This window comes from Motacilla alba, chromosome 3 (assembly GCF_015832195.1).
Source record: "Motacilla alba alba isolate MOTALB_02 chromosome 3, Motacilla_alba_V1.0_pri, whole genome shotgun sequence".
Taxonomy (NCBI): Eukaryota; Metazoa; Chordata; class Aves; order Passeriformes; family Motacillidae; genus Motacilla; species Motacilla alba.
The window spans coordinates 30,031,931-30,055,406 of NC_052018.1; the positions used below are offsets into that span (position 1 = coordinate 30,031,931).

The 23,476-nt window shown below is 39.0% G+C and overlaps 1 protein-coding gene across 1 annotated transcript; it reads right to left on the reverse strand.

The window, feature by feature from the left end:
- Positions 1 to 804: 804 nt before the first annotated feature.
- ASRGL1 (asparaginase and isoaspartyl peptidase 1) lies at positions 805 to 21,282 on the reverse strand. Its single transcript, XM_038133287.1, has 7 exons — positions 21,075 to 21,282; positions 19,730 to 20,022; positions 15,858 to 16,000; positions 10,758 to 10,912; positions 6,432 to 6,550; positions 4,511 to 4,621; positions 805 to 1,862 (listed from the first exon to the last, which is right to left on the reverse strand). Exons 2-7 carry the CDS (start codon positions 19,914 to 19,916, stop codon positions 1,627 to 1,629), a joined length of 951 nt encoding a protein of 316 aa, XP_037989215.1. The 5' UTR covers positions 19,917 to 20,022; positions 21,075 to 21,282; the 3' UTR covers positions 805 to 1,626.
- Positions 21,283 to 23,476: the final 2,194 nt, after the last annotated feature.

The following is a 23,476-nucleotide window of genomic DNA, read 5'->3' on the forward strand; positions in this document are numbered from 1 at the left end:
CATGGAGGTTATTCTTCTATTGCCTGTCCTCAATTTTATCTTCCACTAGGGACAGGTGAGATAAACAAAGCAGATGATTGATGACAAATACTTTGGATGTATTTTGGAAATGAAGCTACCTTTTTTTTTACCCCCAGAGAACAGCCTGGCCCAGGAGGATTGGCATCTCATGCACAGAAGGGGAAACAAATTAATTTTTACTCAATAGAAGGCTACTTTTTTCTACCAATGAGCTCATCAGAATTACTGTTAATGTTTTATGAACTTCTGATTATCAGGTAGCAGCCATTTTCAACATCATCTTCTGTTGAAAAAATGTGCATAAGTACTCCAGGGTCATGGTTTGCAACCACCATCTTCTCTTGATCCATCGCTGTCCACATCCAATCATCAACGTCCAAGAAACCACTGAGTGAAGTATAGAGCAAGTTTAGACAGTCTTGGCAACCCTACTATTCTGTGTGTGCAAACTCAGTAATACAGCTTATTACAGTTGGGACCCAAATAGGTCTCAAACCACAATTTAAGATTTTTGTTATGGTTATTTGGGCTATCTTGTGAAGGGAACGTTCCACAGAATGATGGCAGTTAAGAGAAAATCTAGTCACCAGTTGAAATTCATAAAATTATTACAGTTCTTAACACAAAAAAATTACATAGTTGAGAATCAGAAAATAAAAATGGAATTTTTCTTTTAAAAATGCAAAATCTTAATGAAGAAAATGTATTAGAAGTAACAGAGTATCAATTTTTAAAAAAAAAGAAAATCTCTGAAGACAATGTTTCAGACTTCACACAAGCAGCTTATTAACATGAAGTTTTATTTTAGTACAACTTGATCACTTACTTTCAGATAATTATTTTTCCAGTTAATCAGCATCTCTGCCTCATGTTTTGACTTAAAAGGTGCCTATCACCTTTGCATTTGAGTAGAAAAGACTGCTGTTATTTTTATTTTTTATTTCTATTAATATCCCAGATACTAAGTCCACAGCATCTTTCCTGTTAACTGAGAACATACAGTTTGAAACATTCTAGCCTACTTGGTTGTGATGTCAATGAATGGAATTAGAACTCTTTAGCATCACCTTTCCCTTCTCTGGATGAAATTACTTTCTTTACTTCATTGTATCCTGTGACTAGTTACCTCAAGCCTGTGAGAACAATTTTAATCTCAACTCTTCACTGCTCTTTGGCAGTATTTCACTGACCATTAGCAAGCTGGTACTATGAGATGGCTGCTCAAAAGACTCTGGATTTTCAAAATTCAGGTTTTAATTAATAGGTCTTTTTCTCTCAAATCAACCTGGCAGCAGTCTCTGAGAATGGATGTGGAAAGGAGTTCCTCTAATGCTGAAACTCAGGCTCCCTTTAATGTAAGATTAAGGCATGCTAACACCAAGGAACCTACAGACCATTCTCTTTCTTATCTAAAAAAGGAGGATCTGACTTCACAAAGGTATTAAAAGATTACACATGTAGACAAGTCCACCAAAGAACAATGTCCAGATTTTTTTTTAACTGTAAATGCAATGCCTGTGAACCACAAGATCTTTCAGAAAGACAAAATCAACTGTGTGTCCTCCAGCAAAAACTGGATATCTTCATTCTTCTCTTTGTTCATTCTTAGAATCCCTCCCTTTCAAATGCAGAAGCTTCATCAACAGACTTTATATGCCTCTCCCCAGCATAAATGCCATAATGCAGGTTGTCATCCTTTACAGTAGCCCAGGACATTTGCTTGGTGGAGAACCTTGCTGCCCACTCTCCTGCCTTGTTGACAACAATGACACCCCCCAAACCCCCAACTCGTGTCTTCATGTAGTCTAATGCAGTGTCCGCTGCTACCTCTGGTGACATTCCTGAAAAGAAAAACAAAATCACTTCATAGAGATACCTGTCCTGACAGTTTTAAAATTTCTCTTAAAATTTCACCCCTCCCCATGGAACCAGTCAAATCTAACTTCTCTTTCAACTAAATTGGCAAGAAATTTCCAGTCTAACAAAGGATACATTTTTGGAAGGGCTCTGAACAGTTGTGAAGAGCTGCTATGGTGTGGCACTGCCCCAAGTATTTATTTACATAACTTCCGATTTTTATTCAGTTTCAGAGTTAGTTTGTTGTACAATTAGTTAGTTTGTTTAATACAAACTATCTCACAAACTCCATGTTCAAGACACACCACTTCTTATGCCATCATCTGACTAGAAAAAAAATGTCAATCCACAAGGCTTACATCAAAGGTTTATGACAAGCTAGATCTAACACATTTACAATTTGAAAAAACACACATCAAAACAATCGAAAATTTCAGTCATCATCTCTGTTCTAGGTCCACTGGCTGCAACAGAGCTCAAGGCACGTACTACACATTGTCATAATTTATCAAATGCAGACATCAGCATGACTCTTCCTGAAACTTCTGAAACCATCAGGCAAAATGAGGTCTCAATGTACTAGACATCAGACAAAGGACCAGCAGTGAAACTTTAGCTTTTCTCTACTTGATTTGTATCAACAGGAGTATTTTCTAAATAAATCAAATTTAATAGGTACATCATACACACAGGTCTGTAATAGCTGCAAAATATTTGTTCACTACAAGTTTAAATATACATTCAGGAATGCAGACCCTCAGTAATGTTACGCAGCTTAGGGTATCGAACAAAACATAAAATTTGCAGGGAAGGCATGAAGGTTGAGTTAAAACCAAATAAAACCAGCAGAGTCAGAATTATTCACAGCACTGCTGACTGACAGGATAAAGCTCCTTACTCTGACGCACGGGTGACACTGTGACTATTCAAGTCAGTGGCACTGTCTTCAAAGGGTCAGTATTTCACTGTTTGATTTTTCACCAAGACAACAGCTGCCACCATAAGACTGAAATTCCAACAGCTGTTAAGACTGGCAAATCAACTCGCTCCTGAAATACAGAAGTAAATTTTGCAGCATTTGTCCAAAAGAGGATATTTAGTATGTGAATTACCAAATAGCTGAACAGAATTATGAGAGCTCTGCAGTTGTTCTCACACATGCAACTTCAGCTTACTATTCAAGAACTCAAAAAGCTGTAACAACTTAAGAGTTTGTTTTCAGTGCCTTCATGGAAATATGTTGGGAGGAGGGGCCGGGGGGAATCTAATTGCTGACGTGTTTGCCTGGCAGCTGAGTTATACTTCTGGGCAGGATGAATGAAGGTAAAGCAAGCATGGACAGGGTGAACAAGTGCAAACAAACTAGACATGAATACATGTGGGTTAATTTTCTTTTTTTCCAATAAACATTTTAATTTGAGCCTCATTTGCCTTTCAAATTGATTAATCACAGGCCAGATAACTGCTATCAATTAAGTCTTAAGTCTTGCAATGCAGTTAACTTCAAGCCAGAGAAGAAACTGGTTTATACAGTTTAGACAAGAGCTTAGAAAGCTGTTTACAAATTGAATACTTAGAGACGTAATTTAGAGAGTAAAGGGAGAGCATAACATGTTAAGAGCTTTGGGAAATAATCTGAAGGTTGTATTTTATGCTGAAACTGTCATGTCAGCTATGAGATTTAGAGGAATGCACCCATTATATGCAAACAGCCCTATAAAGCACAACAAAAATATTCACAGCTGTTACTTGTCTCTCTACTTACTGCTTCTCCAATGGAAATGTAAATTGAATGTTTTCCAACTATCTCCACTTTGGTCGATCTCAAAGCAAGTTACACTGTACTGCCCCAAAGCTATTTTATTTCTAAAAATAATGGTGATATCTATATTAATGATTCTTGAACTGCATGCAACACAAGTATGTTGTCTGGCTATGTTTACGGGCTGTAACATAATCAAGGGTTTAGATGACAGACTAAGTCATGAAGGTAAAGCTACAAAGGGTCATCCTACAGTCAGATTGTATTACAGTCACATAAGACATACTGTGTCAGCTGTTTACCACATACCCACCCAGTCAGTTTAGTACATTTTCCAAAACAAAATATAAATTGAAATCATGGTTAAGAAGTCTTTAAATAATTTCTGTTGTTGTAATCAAAGTTTTTACAAAAACGACCTTTACAGTTTATTAGAAAGGCAATATGCTATACTTTCTATTTCAGCTCTGGTTATCTGTTTCTAGCACTCCCTTACTGCTCCCTTAAATGTATCTTATTTTTACTTGTTTTCTTTTTCTTGTTCACAGAATTTTAGTTTATAATTGGGAAAAAGTTATTAGAGAACTTCTGATAAACAAAGTATAGAGTAATGTCTTTCAATATACACTGATCTAAAGCATGATTCAGTATCAGGCAGCAGAGAGAATTCTTTTTACTTCAGCTATTTTAGCTTTATTAATAGTCTAATATTTTGTTTTGTTTCTAAAGTTTTTGTTTTAACACATCCACATACACCTTAGAGCAACTCTTCTGACAGCTGTTCTAGGATGACAGTATATACACTGAAACCTGTGACTAGGCAATGTTTCCTTCCTCCTTACTTCAGATCACAGCAAGTTTGGAATATACCTTGCTCCATGTGGTAGAGAATCAGTCGGGCTAAGACCACTTTCATAATGCTCTCCCCATGTCCTGTGGTTGAAGTGGCACCAGAATGGTTGTCAGCATAACCTCCACTTCCTTTTCAAAAGGGAAAAAAAAATAAGGCAATATTCTGTAATATGATTTAAAAGCCCTGCAGTGTTTAAAATAGGTACCAAACATTTCTTTCTTTAGGTCCATTTGCTCCATGCATTTCTGAGAGCAAAGTGTCAGAAAAGCTTCCATCTCATTTCTGCCACAATATGAAAAGTAAAATATATGAAAGAGATGAACAACAGTTGGAGCAAGTCAGCTGCCAAGTTGAAAGAGAAGACTAGTGATCTGTTTGTGTACAAGAGGCAGAAGCAGGCCAACACTCCACAGGAATGGGCAAAAATATTTTCCAGAACAGCAAGGGAGGGTATACCGAAGATCAGCAAGATAGGGTCAGAATGCAGAATGCCAGCTCATGTCAACTGAGAAGATATGAAGGAAGATCTAGTGAGGACATTTGTGAGCTGACCAGTTTGAGAAGAACTTGCCCTCCACAGCACATAAGAGATTTGAAGAGCATAGGCTCTAGTAAAACTTCAAAGCACCCCTGAAGTATCTTCCACAAGCAGAGTGTTTCTTCTGTTGAACTCCCCTTCCCTCCCTTTTTTTTTTTATTCCATCCTTGTTTTGCTGGCACATTCCACACCCTGTTCTCTACCAAGCTTCTGCTTGCTCAATACCCATATTTCTAGCACATCTCCTAAGAAAAATATTTCCCAGGAGCTGGGAAGAAACATACCACAGCATTAGGTACTAGGAGAGGGGAAAGAGGCTTTAGAGGAACAATGAAATTTTCTTCCCTTCTGTGCTTTCTTGACAGACTCTTTTAATGGACTCTGAGTAACATGTGGAAAAACACTGCCATATTAAGTCAATGCCCCCTTACCAAAGCCTCTGATGTTTAAAAGCACAGCTGACATTTCTGTATCAAATCCTGAAGATGCCTAGCAAGACCAAAAGTTGCAAGCAATATGCTCCAAAGTGCCCAGTTTCACTTCTCCTTCACAAACCCGTGTCCCAAACTATAACAATGCTGAACATAATCCACACAGAAGGAGGGTATTTGCAGTCAGAAGGCTGCAGCCAGACACAAAAAACCATAGTCAAAAATCCAGAGGATACCAAAATGTCAGCAACTTTGTATGCAAAAGAAAGACAGTTTTATAATAATCATATACTGCCAACAGCAATGCTATTTGAGTCGGGAACACATTTTACTAAAAATAATTATTTTCCAAATCCCAGCTGTATGCTAGAACCCTGAAGCAATCAATTGGCAAGTCTGCAGAAAGGATTTCAAGTGTCTCTTTGCACTTGGATAAGAAATCTCTTAAAATATTTCCTTTATTCCACACCACATCTATTAGGTTCTGAGACAGTCTTATCGGGGCTCTCTTAAGAACAGGAATTTACTCAAAGTTGCGAATCTCTTTGTAATTCTTGCTCACTGATACAACAAGTAGTAATTGCAATTACATCTACTTCCTTAAGTATTGAGGAAACAGCATCGTAACATGGAGCAGGCTACAGTTTCTGACTTAGTGGAAAGCAGAGCCATAAAAAAGGAGAGCTTTATCAGAATAAACAGAAAGGAAACACAGGTGTTAGCATTGAAGAAAGGACAGAAAAAACAAAATCCCATCCCCATTTTCCAATTCCTTCTTGCGTATCTCCAAGCTGTAAGGAGCTTCAGCTTTGATAGATGTGAATGCTAGACCTCCATTTCAGGTGGACTAGTATTTATGTTTTGTTTCACTAATGAAAAGGAGGATTGTAATACTTTTAATACTTTTTTTTTCCTTTCTTTAAACGAGATGCCCCCAAAAAGTGAAAGGCAAGATCCCACACCCCATACCTATGCATGCTGTGTCACCAACACGGCCAATCATTTTATTAGAGAGTCCTCCCGTGGATGTTGCACAAGCTACATTGCCTTCACTGTCTATAGCAACAGCACCGACTGTTCCAAGGTCTCTGCCAAGAAAAACAGTTCATAAAATTAGACAGAATTAAAGCATACCTGCCAAAGCACGTTGCCTTTATTTCCCAGGCAGCTTTAAAGAAGATTTCTACAACAGAATTACTACTCATCATAAAGCTACTTTTGCCACGCTTCTCACTACAAAAATAACAAGAAACATGCAATAATTCTCACAAGCTTTGTATTTAATAGAGTAGAAAACACTTTTTAAAAAAATCGTTCCCCCATGACTTGTTTATTTTCATAGCATGGAAACTTGGGGAGGAAAAAAACCCACAAAACAAAAGCACACAGGGCAGAAATACTTCTAGTCATTATATTTCTGGAGTAGTTTTTTGGCTGACACACAAACTGACACACAACTTTCCCCTAAATGGCAACTCAAAGATGCAACAATTGGCTCCACTGTTTCAACAGGAGGTTAACCGGAATTATTAATGACAATGCACGTAAATGAGTGAATACAGAAAAGGACAGTAATGTTATGCATGCACTGAATCATTTCCTTCCTGTTTCTCCTCTTTCCTTTTCCTTACTCCCCTTAATGTTTGAATGCTATTAAAAAAAAAAAAAAAGAAAAAGCTTATTTATTTCCCTTTCAACTAGTATTGCTCACAATGCATCATTAAGACATACTTTAGTCTTTGTTCTCTGTAGCTACGTAATCTTGAGGTTTAAATCACTTGGCCAGTAGACTCTGGTGAAACTGCACATTGGTTTAAAAATCTTCAGGCACTGAAGAAAACAGAAGTCTCAACTATATCTTTATTTCTTCAACACAGAAAAGACATATACAATAGCCTGCTAAAAATAGACATGTGTAGTTGTGTATGGAAAAAAAAAAGCCTGTCGTGACTTACTGTAACAGTTGCTGCACTGAGAAGTGAGACATTACTGAGAAGCAACAGTTTAAATACCCATATATTCCAGTCTTAGCAATTCACGTAGGAACATAAACCAGTATGTGACTAGGAGAAGTACACCAAACCCCAAAAATAATCTAAATCCCTCCACTCAGGAAAATAATTTGTAACAATCCTTCAAGGAACTACCCAACAGGCAACTGGAAAAGAACTACCTTTCGAATTTGCCTGGGCACTGGTGAGGGTTTCTCTATAGCTGTGCAAAATCTAAGCTAATTAAGTCAGACAAAGTTTTTGTGTACCTTGAAACCCACAGTCAGTTTCTCAGAGACCCAACTTCCTGTTCCCTCCTGCTTATGTAAAATATCATACTGTCAGTCCCTACACTTCATTCACAGCAATTCAAAGTTGACTGATGAATCACAGGCCTTATAGGCTGCTCTGACATTTATGTAGAGACGGACCTCATCTCAAACTGATATGATGGTGCAGATGGGCTTCCCACCCATCCATCTGTTAGAAGTGATTTGCTGAAAAGAACATTAGTAAATTCAGTACTCCCTTGCACATTCATGTAGCACCCTTCAACCAACTAAAGTTAGATCCTCCTGAGAAACTAAGAAAGATTTATCCAGAGGTATATTTTCTTAGATAAGTATTTACCTTAAGCAACTGTGAAAATAAAAGCACACAGATGACACAGGCAGTAATTACCTGTTTTGGTATGAGAGCACAACTGGCAATAAATAACAAAGTGAATGTGTCCAGCACACCTCATCTGCAGTGGAGCAAAATACACAACGACACTTTATTTCTTACAGTTCCTTTTTTACTGCTTCAGTGTAATCTTTCCTTTGATCATCTTCAGAACAAAGAAATTTTTTTGCATGGCTAGTTGACTCCAAAACATTAACAAAGAAGAAAAAACTGCTATCAAATTATAACCATCTCTCTATTTTTAGTTATTGACAGTAGCAAGAACCTCAACAAGTACCTGTGGTGTACCAGAGGATGCTATTAGGAATTTTTTCAATCAAGAATTATTCCTATATAATGCATGTACTGTGATACAGAATGTATTATTTGGATTTGTTCATTTCCTTTTGTATAAATCTTTCATTATCCAATACCCATGAAGTGACATGTATTTACACTATCCCTGTTTAACTAATGAGTTACCTGCTATTTTGTCTCTCAGCCCTGCATCAGTAGTGGGGTTTTCTTTTTATTGTTGTTAGGGTCCTTGTTAGTTAATGCCTCAAGTTACTCTAGCAGTGTGATTCACAGTGGGGCTAGGAGCCCATTTACTATCTTACAGCCAGACTCAACACCCTTTCTGTGGGATTCTCAGGCAAACTCCAGTAAATCTTAACAAGGGTATTGCCAGACTCCTTGCAGTGTGCAGATAAATCAAATCACGCCTTGTTCTTGGCATAAGGTGTGCAAGATGGAATGTTCCACACACAGAGGAATCCTAAGCTTTCAGCTTAAATCAATGCAAGCTTCTAACCAGAAGAGGAGAAAGGTATCTCTTATGGAGACACCAGGCTATACCTGCAAAGTCTATGAAAGCCCAGGGTTTCCAACATTGTGAGGATCAGGGGACTGGAAGTAAAGTACACACCAACCTTCAAATTGCCAGTATGATCTGGTATTATGTTGCCTCTGACTAATACTACTTCACCTTCTGTCTGTTCGCCTCAGGCAAGTTTCTGCATAATCACTGTGGATATAACAGGGAAAAAGAACATTCCACGTGTGATACAGAATGAAATGGGTTTGCATTAAAAAAGACCTGTTTTCAACTTTGTGAATTTGTGCTGATGTTTTGGTTTTCAGAAAAAGAACAGCATGGCCAAGACAGAAGAAGTCTTCAGCCTTTCAGAAACACACAAGCTTTTTACTATCAGATATTCCAGAAGTCCATGCTGAAACTGAAGATGCCTAACACTGTTTTCAGGAAAGGGAAAAAAAAAAAAAAAAAAAGAAGGTCAAAATGAAGCAGTTATGAGGAATGAATGAAGACTTAAATTCCATGCTATTCCAAGTGTTCAAGAGAACAGAGACAGTGGTGGCTACAACATCCTCAAAATTCTTCACAATCAATGACAATACCACACAGTCCTTAGACAGACCACAGATCAAAAGAAAACTTCTGGTGGATACAAAACAAAGTATGACCAAGACCTTATGGCCAAGGAATAACATTGCTTTGTTTACAAGACCATATTCATGCTTGTCTCATTACTTTGTTTTTCCTTCCAGCAGTTTATGGAAAGTAACATACAGGTTGTAATTTATAACCTCATTTCATGGACTTTAATTAACATGCTCACAGAAGAAATTTCCTCCTTCTGATCTACAAATTTAGCTCTGCTCCTGCCAGTACTCCTGTTTCACAAAACAGATGAACAGCACATAATACAACATTTATTAATGTAATATAGTGTTTTCCTGCACCACAACCATGGGTGTACAAATGGAAGCTTAAAACATTTTAGTGATTATGCCTACCTCAAAGGCACAGAAATCATTCTTGACACCTGATATTCTTCTTTACTGTCCCACTCACCTTCCCCTCTACTTTCTATGAGACTGGCTTGTTTTCCAAATGATGTTTATTTTGCTGTTGGGCATCCAGCAGCATCTCTTTTCCCACCCACCACTGAACTTGGTCATTTTTTTTCATTCCTTTTCATAACCAACAGCCACAATCACCACTCAGAAGGAATTACTGGTGAAACTCTGATGTTGTTTAACTATCTAATCCAATTTAAAAACAAATCTGATCATCTACTTAATGCTTAACCAAGATCATCTTTCTTAGGTTTTTGGGGCTTTTTTAATTAACTTGTTTTAGTATGTGCACTGATTTTTTTTAAAACCAGTTCCTCCATAGAAAAAGCTTTACAAAATAATACCTGCTGCTTGTTAAATCTACTCTATGCACTTCTGTAACTGATGATTTTAAGAGCAGTAACAAGTTCTAACTTTGTTCTCCAATAAAGCCACAAAATCTATGCTATTCTCAAAGTGACCAATAATCTTCTTAAGCAGCAACAAGTTTCATCAAGTTTGTTCCAGTAATTTAAGTTTAAGCAAATTCATTGAAAGCTTGATTTTCTACTGCTTTCAAGAAAGACATACTGTAAAGACTGTATCAAGCCACATAACTCTTGGAATACAAGCCTTTGAGGTTTGTGTTTATTTGTTTGGGGTTTTGTTTTTCTTGGTCAGTTTGTTCGTTCAGGGGTCTTTGGTTTCTTTTGAGTTTTTTTGTAACCAGATAGCCCAAAGTAAATTACCCAAATTTGAAAATAAAATATATTTTACCTACTTATGAAACTCTTCAGGGTTGGAATCTGGCTCAAGGTTCTTCTTCCATCTCTCCCGGGATCTCTCAGTTATGAGTTTCTCCCCTGGAATTCCAGGAATACCCATGGCCTGAGCAAATAGGTGTGCACCATGGTCAGTCAGCAGCATGTGCTTTGTCTGCAGAAAGACAAGAGATTCATTGAAAATTGTCATTTTGTCTTGTACTGAGCAGTTTTGTATAACTGCTATTTTTAGAAGTGTCCACAAAAAGAAAATTATAAATTTTGTTTAAAAAAACTTCTAAACTTCTGTCCATATCCCCTTCCACTATAGCTGAAGAAGCTTTTATTCTCCAAACCACAAAGTTTAACCATCAATAGAAAAGAATGGTACTTATCTATTTAACACTTACTATAATGGGAGAGGGAAAATTGGTAAATTTGTTCTTTAGCTAATTTGTATGCAACTGTTTTGTACTGTTAAAAATGAATCACCAAATTACTACATAACTAACTGTTTTGTCCAGTTAACTTAGAGATTTAGAAGGCTTTTATTCAAAAGAATGCTAAATAAATTCCTGTTTAAAGGCATTACATCTAGTAAAATAACCTACAAATGTAAATAGCATACAACTAAAATGTTCCTTATCATCAGCTGAACAATTTCATTTTAAATATTTCCTTCAACAAGCTGCTATTCTGATTAACTCAGAGGATCAAATTTAAGAACAGAATACTTTCTAACGGGTTTGACCAAGAAATGTTTACTCTCTTTTAACAATACCCGAGAGTTCTATTTTGATTTCTTTATTTACAAAGCACTCCAAACCAGATTTTAATTCAACATTCGTTAATTCCATGCTTTAAAGTCTGTAGAGCTTAGTTAGCTCATATTTTAGAGAAACTTGTCAGATAAATTTGTTTAATTAATCCTTATACTTTAGCAGTAGCTCTGAAATCTGTTTTTTTGTTTGTTTGTTTGTTTGTTTTAATGTGTCAAAAAGTAAGCAGCAGTTTCTTGCACAATTACACAGCTGTCAACTGCTCATCAGAGTCTGGGAAGGTTTTAGAGAAGTAGTGGTCTGACATACAGCACAGAACAATTTCAGAGCAGAGCACCTAACTTACAGCCAGCCTTTCTGTCCCTGCAGCAGCAAAGCACACCAGACCAGCTGAGGTCCAAACAGAACCATGATGCTGGAGGCAGCAGGCCTGCAGAGCATTGCCATGCACCCACATGGCACAGTGGCAGCTCTCAGCCAGAAGTAAGGACAGCAGAGGTTGGGTATTTCTGTACCATGCTGCATTCTGGAGGACATTTGCAGTCTCAAAGCTTCAGGTTAAGATGTTGCAGACCATCACCTGCTGTTGATTTCTAAAGCAATGACAAGTAATCACTACCATGACCAGTGCATAGTACTGCATTGTTTTAAAGGATTCCAGACAAAGCTCTTCCCAAGTCAGAGACACTGATCTCTACTTAAGCTTATTACAGTCTCTGCATTAAGCCCTTTGGACAGGGATAGAGGACTACACTTTAGAAACATTTCTGATGTTGCAGCCCTGACATCAAACATTTTTTAAAATTTAAATGCCTTTTTAATTTATCTTTAATTCAGGAGAGCATTGCTTTAGGGAATACTAAGGGTGACAAGAAGAAGTCCCCTGTATATGTGAAAGTGGACATCGGGCTTTCATGCTGAGTGCTGTTCCCATATTACCGATGATGTAAGACCAACCTATTCCTAACAAAACTAATGAGTAGTGTTCTTCGACTTGAAAGCCAACTTCTCTGTGCAATACTGCCCCCCTCTGCCACTACCACTGACCCATGAAAAGCACTCAATATGATATTCAAAATAGTTTTGGTTTTTATTTGTGGGTGTGGGTTGGGGTTTTTTGTTGTTTGGTCGGTTTTTGTAGGAAAATTGAAATTTGCTTTAGTCTTGATCTGAACCAGAAGGCTATGTTCTCCATCCCTTGCGTTCTTCAGCAACTAAGACTATAGCATCCTTTAAATAAGTTTTAAAAATATAAAGTTTTATTATAAAAAATGGAAGTTATTTCTAAAAAAATTTTCCTAAGATTCCATCCCATATGCAAATTTGCATAATATATGCACCTTTCTAGGCTACACAAACAAGAAATACTGGCATATTGATAAATAAACTTCTACTATAGGAGTTTGTGATGGGTTTTCTTTTTTCCTTCTTTTTCAGTCCTCACTGAAAAGAAGATGTCTTAAGGTCATTTTTATCATTCTCTTCAACAGATGTGGTCAATCAAAAGAACTAGTAGAACACTTTCAAACAATGCAAAAGCACATTCTTCTGTCTCATTCTTCTAGTTTAATTAATATGTTTGCTAATATAAAGTGCCTTCTTTTTCTGGAAAACATTTACATAAAGTAATCTAAAAGTAAAAGAAAAGGGTTCAAGAGATCTTACAAATAAGCAACAAAAGCTGGCACTTTTAGTTAATTAATTTCTGCCAGGCTTGAAGTTCAGACCATCACAGTTCTCCATTTAACAATTCTGGCAGCACAGAGCTCAGAAAAAAAACCCCTGGCTCTTTGCTTCAAGAAGTCTGTGTTCTAAGCTAAATTCTCTTTTGCCTAATGTAAAGTCCTGCACAATAAGAGTAGGGGAAACTGTACACAGCTCACATATACCAATGAATTAGTGCTCTAATGTTCATGAGAAGCCCATCTAATGAAGTTTTGTAGCTGAGAGGGGTTACATGGCCCAAATTAAAAAAAAAAAAAAAATCAATGTATCATTCTATTTATGTTCAAACATGATACAAACAGGAATAATTCAACATAAATTTAAGTGCTTTTTCAAGAATGTGTTACATTAGTAAATATACTAAAAGTCTTACACCTCTAGAAGATCCTGTGAACAACAGTACAATAAGTCATTAATGGAAATTATTCTCCTTTATTCTACTTCATGAATTTGGACAAGTTTGAGCCCAGTGGGAAAGTGACAGCCAAAAAGGAGAAATGTGTTGCAACAACCTAGAGGAGCTACTCTGGCCACCAGATGGAGCCCGCACCGTTCCATAATAGGATGGCAATACAATTACAAGCATATATACAGGGTGGTTTTGGTTGGTTTGTTTGTTTGTTTTCAGGAGCATTAATGCACCTAAAAACCACTGGGAATTATGCACACAGACTTAAGACCCCAGGAAAACTACCCTTATTACCCCCAAGTCTCACAGTTAAAAATGCTTTTTAATCAAGCACAGTACAACAAAACACGCTATGAAACATACTGTGAAATATCCTGGCTTGGTGTCCCAAAATTCCTGTCCAAGATGAACAGATGAGCAACAATGAGCAGAAGTGCAACATCAGCTGATATTCCCATTCACAGGAGATGGAGAAGCACAGGAACTCATCCCAAGATACATCAAGCAATTTAGGCCAACATTTACATTTGAAATTTATCATCATGCACACAGATTTTTTTGCATCTTGGCAAAGAGTAATGCCTGTACCACAAAATGTCATGGTGTTAGGGCTACACCATTATACTTGGTCCTGTACAGGGGAATTTAATGATTTCATTTCAAATTTAGCCTCAATACTTTTGAACACCAGAAGCACGATGCAATGACAAGGAAGACTTTGTAATAGACAAGACAGAGGAGAGGGCTTTCTGTTTGTAGGTTTGGGGTTTTCTGTTCAATTTTTAAAACACACTTTGCAAAGTTATATTCTCAAAATCCAACAGTGTCATTTTGACCTTATTCTTGTTGACTTAAACAGGATTTTTTTCACAGACAAGACAACCAAGAAAATAAATCAGTGATTCTGGAATAAGTAAACAATAGGCATTAGAATAAGCTCTCTACTAAAGAAAATGAAATAAAATACAATATTCACTTTAACATGCTAGAGATATCTCTCCCCTGACCCTTCATCTATCAATTTTTGTCTTGTGAAGCTGTCTACCACCCATACTTATTTACTGATCTAGTAAATAACAAAAAAAAATTTGTATGAAGGAAAAAATCCTTATTCACCACAACTTTTGACATTGTTTGCTAGTAGACATACATTTCAAGGAAGTATTTACATTCAATATGTTAGTGAAATGTTCTGATCTCAAAAGCAGAACTGTCTTTCAATTAAGGACACAAAAAATTCTATCTGCTTTGGAGACCATTGAGGACAACACAAATGTCAATCATCTCTACAGATCACCAAAACAGGTTTTGTTCCCTCAAAAGCAACTTTAAAAGGCAAAAGAAACATAAGTCTTCCTTATTAATAAGTGTTTTCATAAAGATGAACCTTTTCAACAATGAGGCAGCTGCAATAGTAGGATGAAAATGTAAACTCCAAAGACAGGACAAACTTTTTGATCACTGTCACAGCCTTTTAATAGTAAAACAGACACAGATATCACGCAGATCAATTGCACCATATCTGAAAAATAAGAGAAGTCTGCTGTGGCAAGTATCAGATGGACTTCTTAGTGGAGTAAGGAGGGATTGATGTTATACAGAAGGTCAAGTAATATTTTACTGCCATGATAAATTTGATTATCTTGGAAAATCTGTCAGCACCACACAAAGCAAATGTTATCTTCTACTGGTGGAAGACTACAACTGTACTGGTGCTACCACCTGATCAGGTCACAGTGGTGAAGGCTACCCAGAACAACATAGGAGTGCATTACATAGCCAAATATGTAACTGGGTCATTTAATTCAGTTCCACATCACTGCAAAGTGAGCAGTGTACTACCTAACTTTAATCTTGCAAGATCAAGCACAACACTCAGTGACAACATAAAAGCTCTTCAAAAAACAAGTGAAAAACAACAAAAAAAACCCCTTGATTACCAGCAGTGGAACTACAGGAGACCAACATGTATAGGTCAAGTTATGTTTCCTTAGAATGCTGGTGTTTATAAATATTTCTCAAAAACCCTTGAAGTAAGTGCTTCATGGTCATGACCATAGTTTCCAAACACTCCAACCCATTTCTCCCTTCCTTGCTGCTTTAAAGCACTACACAAACACAATCACTGAGGTGTATCAATATACTGGATGAAGTTCAAAGGAAAATAATTGAAGTATGCTTCATACTCAAGTAGATAATCAGCATACCTTTTCCATAACAAGTCGAGCAAGTTTTATTGGGTTTGCTATGCACTTAACTGCAGACACTGCTCCAGAGTCTAAATTTTTTCCATCCATGATAATGGCATCCATTTCTACTTCACCTTTTTCATTTAGAACAGATCCACAACCTAAAGACAAAAAAAAAAAAAGCAGGGGGCAAGAGAAAAAGAAGAAAGTCATTAAGAGCTAACCACCCAGGTGATTCAATTAAAAGCTCTCAGCAAGCAGCATTTCTCTTTCCCACTTTGCTGACTTACCAAAAGTATCTCCCAAATACAAAAAACCCAGCAGAAACACTGCTGAGTACAACCACAAAATCCAGCCACTAACAGAAGCCTCACAGAGTACAACATCTATTTTAAAACTGAGTTTTATTATTTTATAAGATGAAAAACACACTTCCAATCCCATCCAAATTATATACTTGGTATTAAAGTCAGATGAACAAACCATCATGAACAGAATTCTTTATTCCCCAGATCACTTTTAAGTGTACTATCTTGCCTTTGCAGTTCTTCCAAAGGAGGATACAACACCACCCAAAGAAATAGTATAGTGTTTGATCCTATCAACAGATGAACATCACACAGCACTCCAAGAAACTGCCCAAATTAATGGAGCAGAGTTAAGTTCTTCCATTACCAAATAAAAACAGTATAGAAAGTAATTTTATAAAATAAAAGTTAAGTAATAAAACATCAGGTAGTTATCTTCTTCGATAATTATCAGTGCTATCACTAACCTAATTGAAAATTAATGACATACAAAATGAGACAGTGCAAATTGGGTGGTTTTTAAATAATGCCAATAATTGTACCACAGAGGAATAATAGGTTATAAGTCATCAAGTGCACAAGCCTTGCTAATACAGATGGTGAAGACTAAACCTGAAAAGTAAAAAAAACAAACCAAAATATGTCAGGATGTACACAGTACCTCAGGTAAAAAGACCTGAGCATTATACATGACTAATCCAGTAGGGTTTTTCTCCTTTCTGTTACACCAACATTAAAGCAGTCCAGAAACCACTGGTAATAACTGACATAAAACTTTTATACCAATGTACTTCAGACCTGAATATATGAAATTAAATCCCCTGTGACAAAAGGCAGCTAAATCGTGTAATCCTCCTCTTGTAATGTCAAAAACTGCCCCTGCCACATACAGACACACCCCCCCCAAAGTTATTTTTTTTACTTGTCTCTAACTAATTAAATTATTCCACAGTTAAGTCCTGCATCATTCACAATATGTTAACTTCTAGACTGATCTGTCAGTCTAGAAGTTAAAGAGCTTACAGGTTAATTGCTTTGTGCCACACATGTGAACATCATTCTTCCAGCTTTTCCTTATGCTGGTAAGGAATTGTTTTCTCACATAAACCCCGCAATGCCCTTTTAACTTCCTTTGACAGGGTAGGCTTTTTAACCCACGATCACAAAATTCCCACTAGAACTAGGGTACCCCTTTCCCAAGCATCAGTGACCAGAACCACATTCCAGGGGAAACTCAACAAGGCCCCTTCATCACCACATTAAGAGTATCCCATGTCTACTGGACATATCTCACAGGATATGAGATATATTTGCTGAGCAGAAAACAGTTGCAGACAGTTTCTGTAATCAAAGACAGCTTTCTAAAGTAGTCTCCTTTTACAGGTGGTAAGGAGAGACCGGTAGGTACCTTCTAAGAACAATTCATCCCACTTGTCATGACTCACAGAAAGGCCTAGGCTGAAAAGAACCTTAAAGATCACCTAGTGCCAACCCCTTTCCACAGGCAGGGATGCCACCCACTACATCAGGTTGCTCAGGGCCTGATCTAACCTGGCCTAGAATGCTTGCAGGGACGGGGCATCCACAAGTCCTTCAGCTTTGAGAGCCATACAGCCAACTTTTCTCATTCCACTAGTCACCATGAAAGTCTGTACACCACAGCAAAGCTAGTTACTGAACTTCAAGTGATCTCAGGTAGCATGAAACCTTCCTTCTGTGGTTACAGGCTGCCTTTTCACCTGCCTTCCAGAGCAATGGGTAGGGACTACCAGCCTCTGAGACCATGGTATCCATTGGCAGCAGTGCTGAAAAAATGAAGTTTTTGGCTTCTTATTAAGCAAAGGGCTGGGAAACAGAAAGAGACAGAAAACAGTAGACAGAAAATCTAGGAGGAAACAAATAATCAACATGTTTGACATTACCCTAATCACAGCTGGGATACTGAGTACTCCAACTCCCTCTATCTGGGGATAGATAGATCTGTCCTCTGTCCTGCAAAGGCTGCATAGGAAAGTGTGCAAGGATCAATGGAGTGCCAGTTCTTACACCTGGAGTACTTATGCCAAACTGGTTCATACTGCTAGCCAAAGAGATCACACAGAAACATAACCATGCCACAAGTAGAACTTGAGGAGTTGATTAAGCTGCACAAGTCACTAAAATGGTAATTTTAAACACCAGTATAGCGTCTGAGCCCTTGCACCAAGCCTACATCAAGATGGATCTACATAGCATGGCTACACCCTATCACGCAAAAAAAAAAAAAGGACACAACTTGACTGCTCTGCCCATTCTTCCCCATCTTTATTGTTGTCTCTTAGCAATGTCTTTTTGCCTAGAAAATATTACAGCAAAACTGATTTTAACCTTTTATCAAGATAAATACTACACAAAGAGTTTTAAACAGCCACTCCAATCAGGGTCCTTTCCACATAGCTTTCAGCTCATTTTTGCCAGATTCTGAGAGCAGCTGTACCTAATGAGCATTAACACAATTAGGTATATTGTAAGTAACAGACTACTTGCCACTTGCCACTACCTGAACAATGGGTGAACGCTCAAGTCCAGTTAAGTAAAAGCTAAATGACAGCATGCCACCCTGATGCTAACTATTTAAAAGTACACACTACACCTTCAAGTCCACTTCATGATTTCAGCATGAATGCTCTAAAAATCAAAATGTTCAAACCAAGTCAATAACAAAACAATAAAAGTTTCATATTAAATAAAAGCTGCTCTTGACTGCAAGGTGAGATAGAACAAATGAACCTCTGCAAACTAACTGAGTGCCTAACTGATAGCTATGTTACCTAAAATACCGAGCACCTACATTTCACTCCATGTTCTTTTCTGACATACCATGGTGGGAGTGGGGAAATAATTTTGCTGAAATTCATCAAAATAATAAACTTGAGGTCCTAAGAAGAGGAGAAAGTATTTAATTGCTAACACTAACACTAATTCACATTACTGATTAGGAAATCTAGTTACAAACCCTTACTATAGGAAGGTATAGATTTACCACTCATATACCATTGTTGCATTGCTTCTCTAGTATTATTTACAAAATAACTAATTGCAAGCATTAATGAAGAGAAAACCACCTAAAATCCCCAACACCAGTATTTCTGTGGCAGTAGGTAAATGTCAAACACTCAGGATTAAACAATGCTGCAAGGTATATCCAAGAGCTTTAAAGAGACGCATTTACTTAACACATATTCCTTAAGAGTCCATGTCATAAAACTGGATACACATAGCACATTAACAGAAGATTTACAGAAAAGTAAAACAGCACTACACAAATTAAATGACAGATACATAACACTGAAGAATGGCAAAAGCATAACTCATCTTCCTAAGTGTACTAGGAGAAACTACAGTACATACTAGGAGAAACTACAGTACATACCATGATGAGAAATCACCTATTTTGTGACACTAGTATTTACTCCACTGCAATGTACATAAATCAGTAATAACGCAATAGTAATAATACAAGCTAGGATTTTCAGAAGCATCAGGTCAAAACACTTGAAATATAATATGATTCTAAGTCCACTTAATTCTTAGAAAAATTACCTGCATTAAAATGAGGATCATCTTCCATTGACCGTACTGCCTCCTCAACTGCATCGACGGCACTGCCTCCCTGCTTCAGGAGAGCGTAACCTCGCAGCGCAGCTCTGACAACACCAGCACGGCATCCCTCTTCTCGTTCTTTGAAGATCCGGCCAGCTCCACCATGCACCACGATGACAGGCTTCATCCTGCCACGTTCCTCCCCAGGCTTTCAGCTGCGCACACAGGCCAGTTGATGGGAAGGAGTAGAAGGAGTGGTCTTTCGCATGCACTTCTTTATACAAGGAGAGAGGCTGCAGATTAGGTAACACATAAATTAGCATGTGTTTGCTACAATTTTACCTTCTGGGAAGCCAAGTACTCACATGGAGGAGCTCCTAATTCAGTCTGGATGAGGCTCGATGAAACTTGGGGCAACTCTGAGGTCAGCCCTGCTTTGAGGAAGGGTCTGGGTCAAGTGGCACAGGAAGGGCCCTTTTCAGGCTAAGTTACTCTACAGTCTGGTTTGTTTAGTATGAGCCCTGTCTGGCAATAATAAATTACATGGGAATAAGCATTTGAGTAACCCTTGAACCTGCCAACTGCTCTTTGTTTTAGATGGGTAGCCTATTGTCAGAGTACAGTAATACCACCTGCAATAAAGAAACGCAACTGACCCGACCTGAGTTAAAGGCTTACCCAGCTCAACCACCTGGATCCCAGACCTCTGACCTCTTGCTATACTTTGAACTGCGAGCAGGAAAACAAGGCGCTCATTCACACCAGGCAGCCAACAATTTGTTGTTACTGATCACGATCTCCTGCGAGCAAAAGCCATTGTTGCTAGTTGCTACACATCTCTGGTGATGCAAATCACGGGTTTTGCTTCCAGAAAAACGCAAAGAAGCAGCAGCTAACTCATCTCCCACTGAAATCTGGGGCACTTCCCAGACAAAACTCCCCTCGTGAAAAGCTTCTCGGGGACGACTATTTTAGGAGGCTGTGAAGAACAGAATCCAACAGCCTTTCCTCTCATCATACCAGCAAACCCTTCTGACAGAGCCTCCCGCACTCCTCCGGTCCCTCGCACTCCTGCTGCCCTAGGGGAGGCCGGCCGGGATGGCAGCAGGCGGTGAGCAGAGGAAATCCCAGCCGAGGCCGCTGTGCGGCACATCATCCCGTAAGCGAGGCCGTTCAGGGTTTTATTTCAGCCAGCAGCTACGCTCTTCCCTAACTCAGCACAGGCTACCCTCGACCGTAGACCCAGCCCTGCCGCGCTCCGAGGCGGCACCTCCGCTCACGGCGGGTCCGCGCCGCTCTCCCGCCCGCCCCCGGCGTTCCCGCGGAGTGCGGGGTCCGATCGCACCTGGAGCGCCCCGTCCTTGCGCCGACTCGCGGCCGCCCTGGGCGCGCTCCCGTGCGGGTGCCCGCGGCAGCGCGGGGCGAGCGCAGGCCCAGGACCTTTCGCCGGCAGCCGCCCTTAACAGACATGGCGCCCCCGGCCTGCCCGCACCGAACATGGCGGGCGCTGTCGCTCGCACCCCGCGGTCTCCGCCCCGCACCGGCAGGGGCCGGGCCGCCGCCGCCGGCGCTGAGGTGGGGCGGCCCGGCCCCGGGCCGCCGACGGCGGGTGGCGCCGCACCGCGCTCGTCGCGGCGTGGTTGCCCCCTCAGCCGGCAGTGCTGCTGCCCCCGCCCTGTGCACGGCCGCAGCCGCGCTGTCACACCAGCTCACCGGCTGCCACCGCTCGGTTTCCTCTCGAGTTAAATTAGAAAAATGGCATCTCTCCCCAAAATCGATCACCGGCAGCACGTCCCGCGGGCCCACCCTTCCCTCTGGCCGGGCCGGGTTATTCCCGTTCCCAAAGCTCGGGCTGTCTGTGGAGTTCTGTAGGCTGAAAGGTGCTGTAGGCCGAGGGAGCTTTGTCTGTGGGGATCATCATTCCAGGCAGGTTGGCACAGACTACATTTTATACGCATTTATATGTGTATGTGTCGGTGAGGATAAGCTGTATGTGGCCACACGGTTCCGAAACTGATAGCAAAGACAAGAACGGAGCTTGATGTTTATTTCTAATCATACACTGCTGGTGGAAGAAACAGTAGTTAACTAAAAGTAGAACTGCTAAAGGTTCTTTCTGAAAAGTAGAAAAATAAGAGTTTATGGAAAAAACCCCTGTAATTCTGAACTCCCCTACCTGTGTAACTAGAAGTGTAAACAAAGATTTCTCAACATTTGTACCAACTGCATGGCATGCATCTGGTCTTCTCCCTTGAGAATTCCTGCTTTGCTCACTGCCTCTCTGCTCCCTTGTCTCCTTGAGGTGCTGTAGTCCAGGCTGCAGGAGACAGTGAATGCAGCCTGCCGTGTCCACTCAGGGCGTCAAGGGGACATGGCTGTGCAAAAAGGGCAAGGATTTATGGCAATGCGAAGTCACTCAATTTAAGATCTGTTTTGATCCTGAAGGTTTGTTGAAAACTAATTAGGGTGGTTTAATTAAAAGGAAATACTCCTGATGGTTTTTCTTTGTCATTAGTAGGCTTAAGAAAGGCATTAAAATTTCTTACATTAATTATTTGAGAGTGCTGCCTGTTTCTGTAGAATATTTCTCTTGTTTTCAGGTAGTGTCAAGACAGGAAACAAACACTATTTAGATTAAACAGTTTAGAAGAATCTTTTTGTTTGTTTCCATGGACAGCTGAACGCAAAATTTATATAGTAACTTTAAGTTGAAATTTTAATATTAGTCTAACATAATGATTCATCAAAACAAGAGTGTCACTTGATAGAACTGGAATAATCTGTTTTTACATCAGCTTTTTACCTTAAGACTTCTTTGGCCACTGCCTTTGTCATTGTGGTCAAATCACTTATGTGCTTTTTAAAATGCTGTAAAGCTTCCCAGAGCAGTTTGGAAAGCATCAGTATTTAGTTTTATGATTATTATTCAGTTTTTTTTTTAAATTAGCACATTGAATTGCATATCAGGAACCTGTCCTAAAGCTATGTAAACTGGTAGAATAAGTTTTAAATAATTGCTCTAGAAATCTATTGATTTTGCTCTCGCTAATTTTCATAAGAGACCTTTGTGTAATATAATTGCCCGAGAAATAAATTTTAAAATGTACAGAATAAATTAGGGGGGTTGCATGTGGAGCCTTGTGGAGATTGACTTCCCTTCTTGTAAGCTGAATGTGCCTTATTTGAAAGAGGTGGGAACACGTTGTCATAGGTGACTAACGGTAGAGGTAAGAGATCTGGGCACATGTGGATGGGGAACATGTGTTTGAAAATACTCTGATGTCATAGGGTCTACTCTACATTTCCAGTGACTAAAGTACAACTGTACTTATGCCTTCTATTTCACTGCAGAATCCATAAATTAAGGACATGCCCTCCTTCTAGAGAAAGAATTCCCCTAGAATCTCATTGAAATGTTAATTTTAGGAACCAGCAAAGCAAGTGAAATACATTGTAAAAGTAACTGGTTTAATGCATATTTATAATAGAACTATTTTTAAAATAAATGTTTATGTAGCAACTTGTGTGTTTATCCATAAACTATTTAAAAATCTTCAAAATCTGGTGTAGCACAGAAAGCAGCGCTCTATATTTTATTAATTGGATTGGAGGAGCATGCAGAGTTGATCAAGGCTAAGGCTGCTTGAGCAAGTGTCAAGCATGCCGAAACAGAATGTTGTTCACAAAGTCTGCAAGCTTGGATCTTTTTATATTAGACAGAACTGTCATATGGAGATCACTGCGGCA

What these genes read in the sequence shown, in the direction of transcription:
- ASRGL1 (XM_038133287.1), bottom strand. Translation starts at nt 19,916, where the DNA reads ATGAAGCCTGTCATCGTGGTGCATGGTGGAGCTGGCCGGATCTTCAAA. An exon ending in AACCCTGAAGAGTTTCATAA is followed by an intron (nt 6,551 to 10,757) that starts GTAGGTAAAATA and finishes TTTTCTTGGCAG; the next exon opens with AGACCTTGGAACAGTCGGTG. An exon ending in TCTCTACCACATGGAGCAAG is followed by an intron (nt 1,863 to 4,510) that starts GTATATTCCAAA and finishes TTTTCTTTTCAG; the next exon opens with GAATGTCACCAGAGGTAGCA.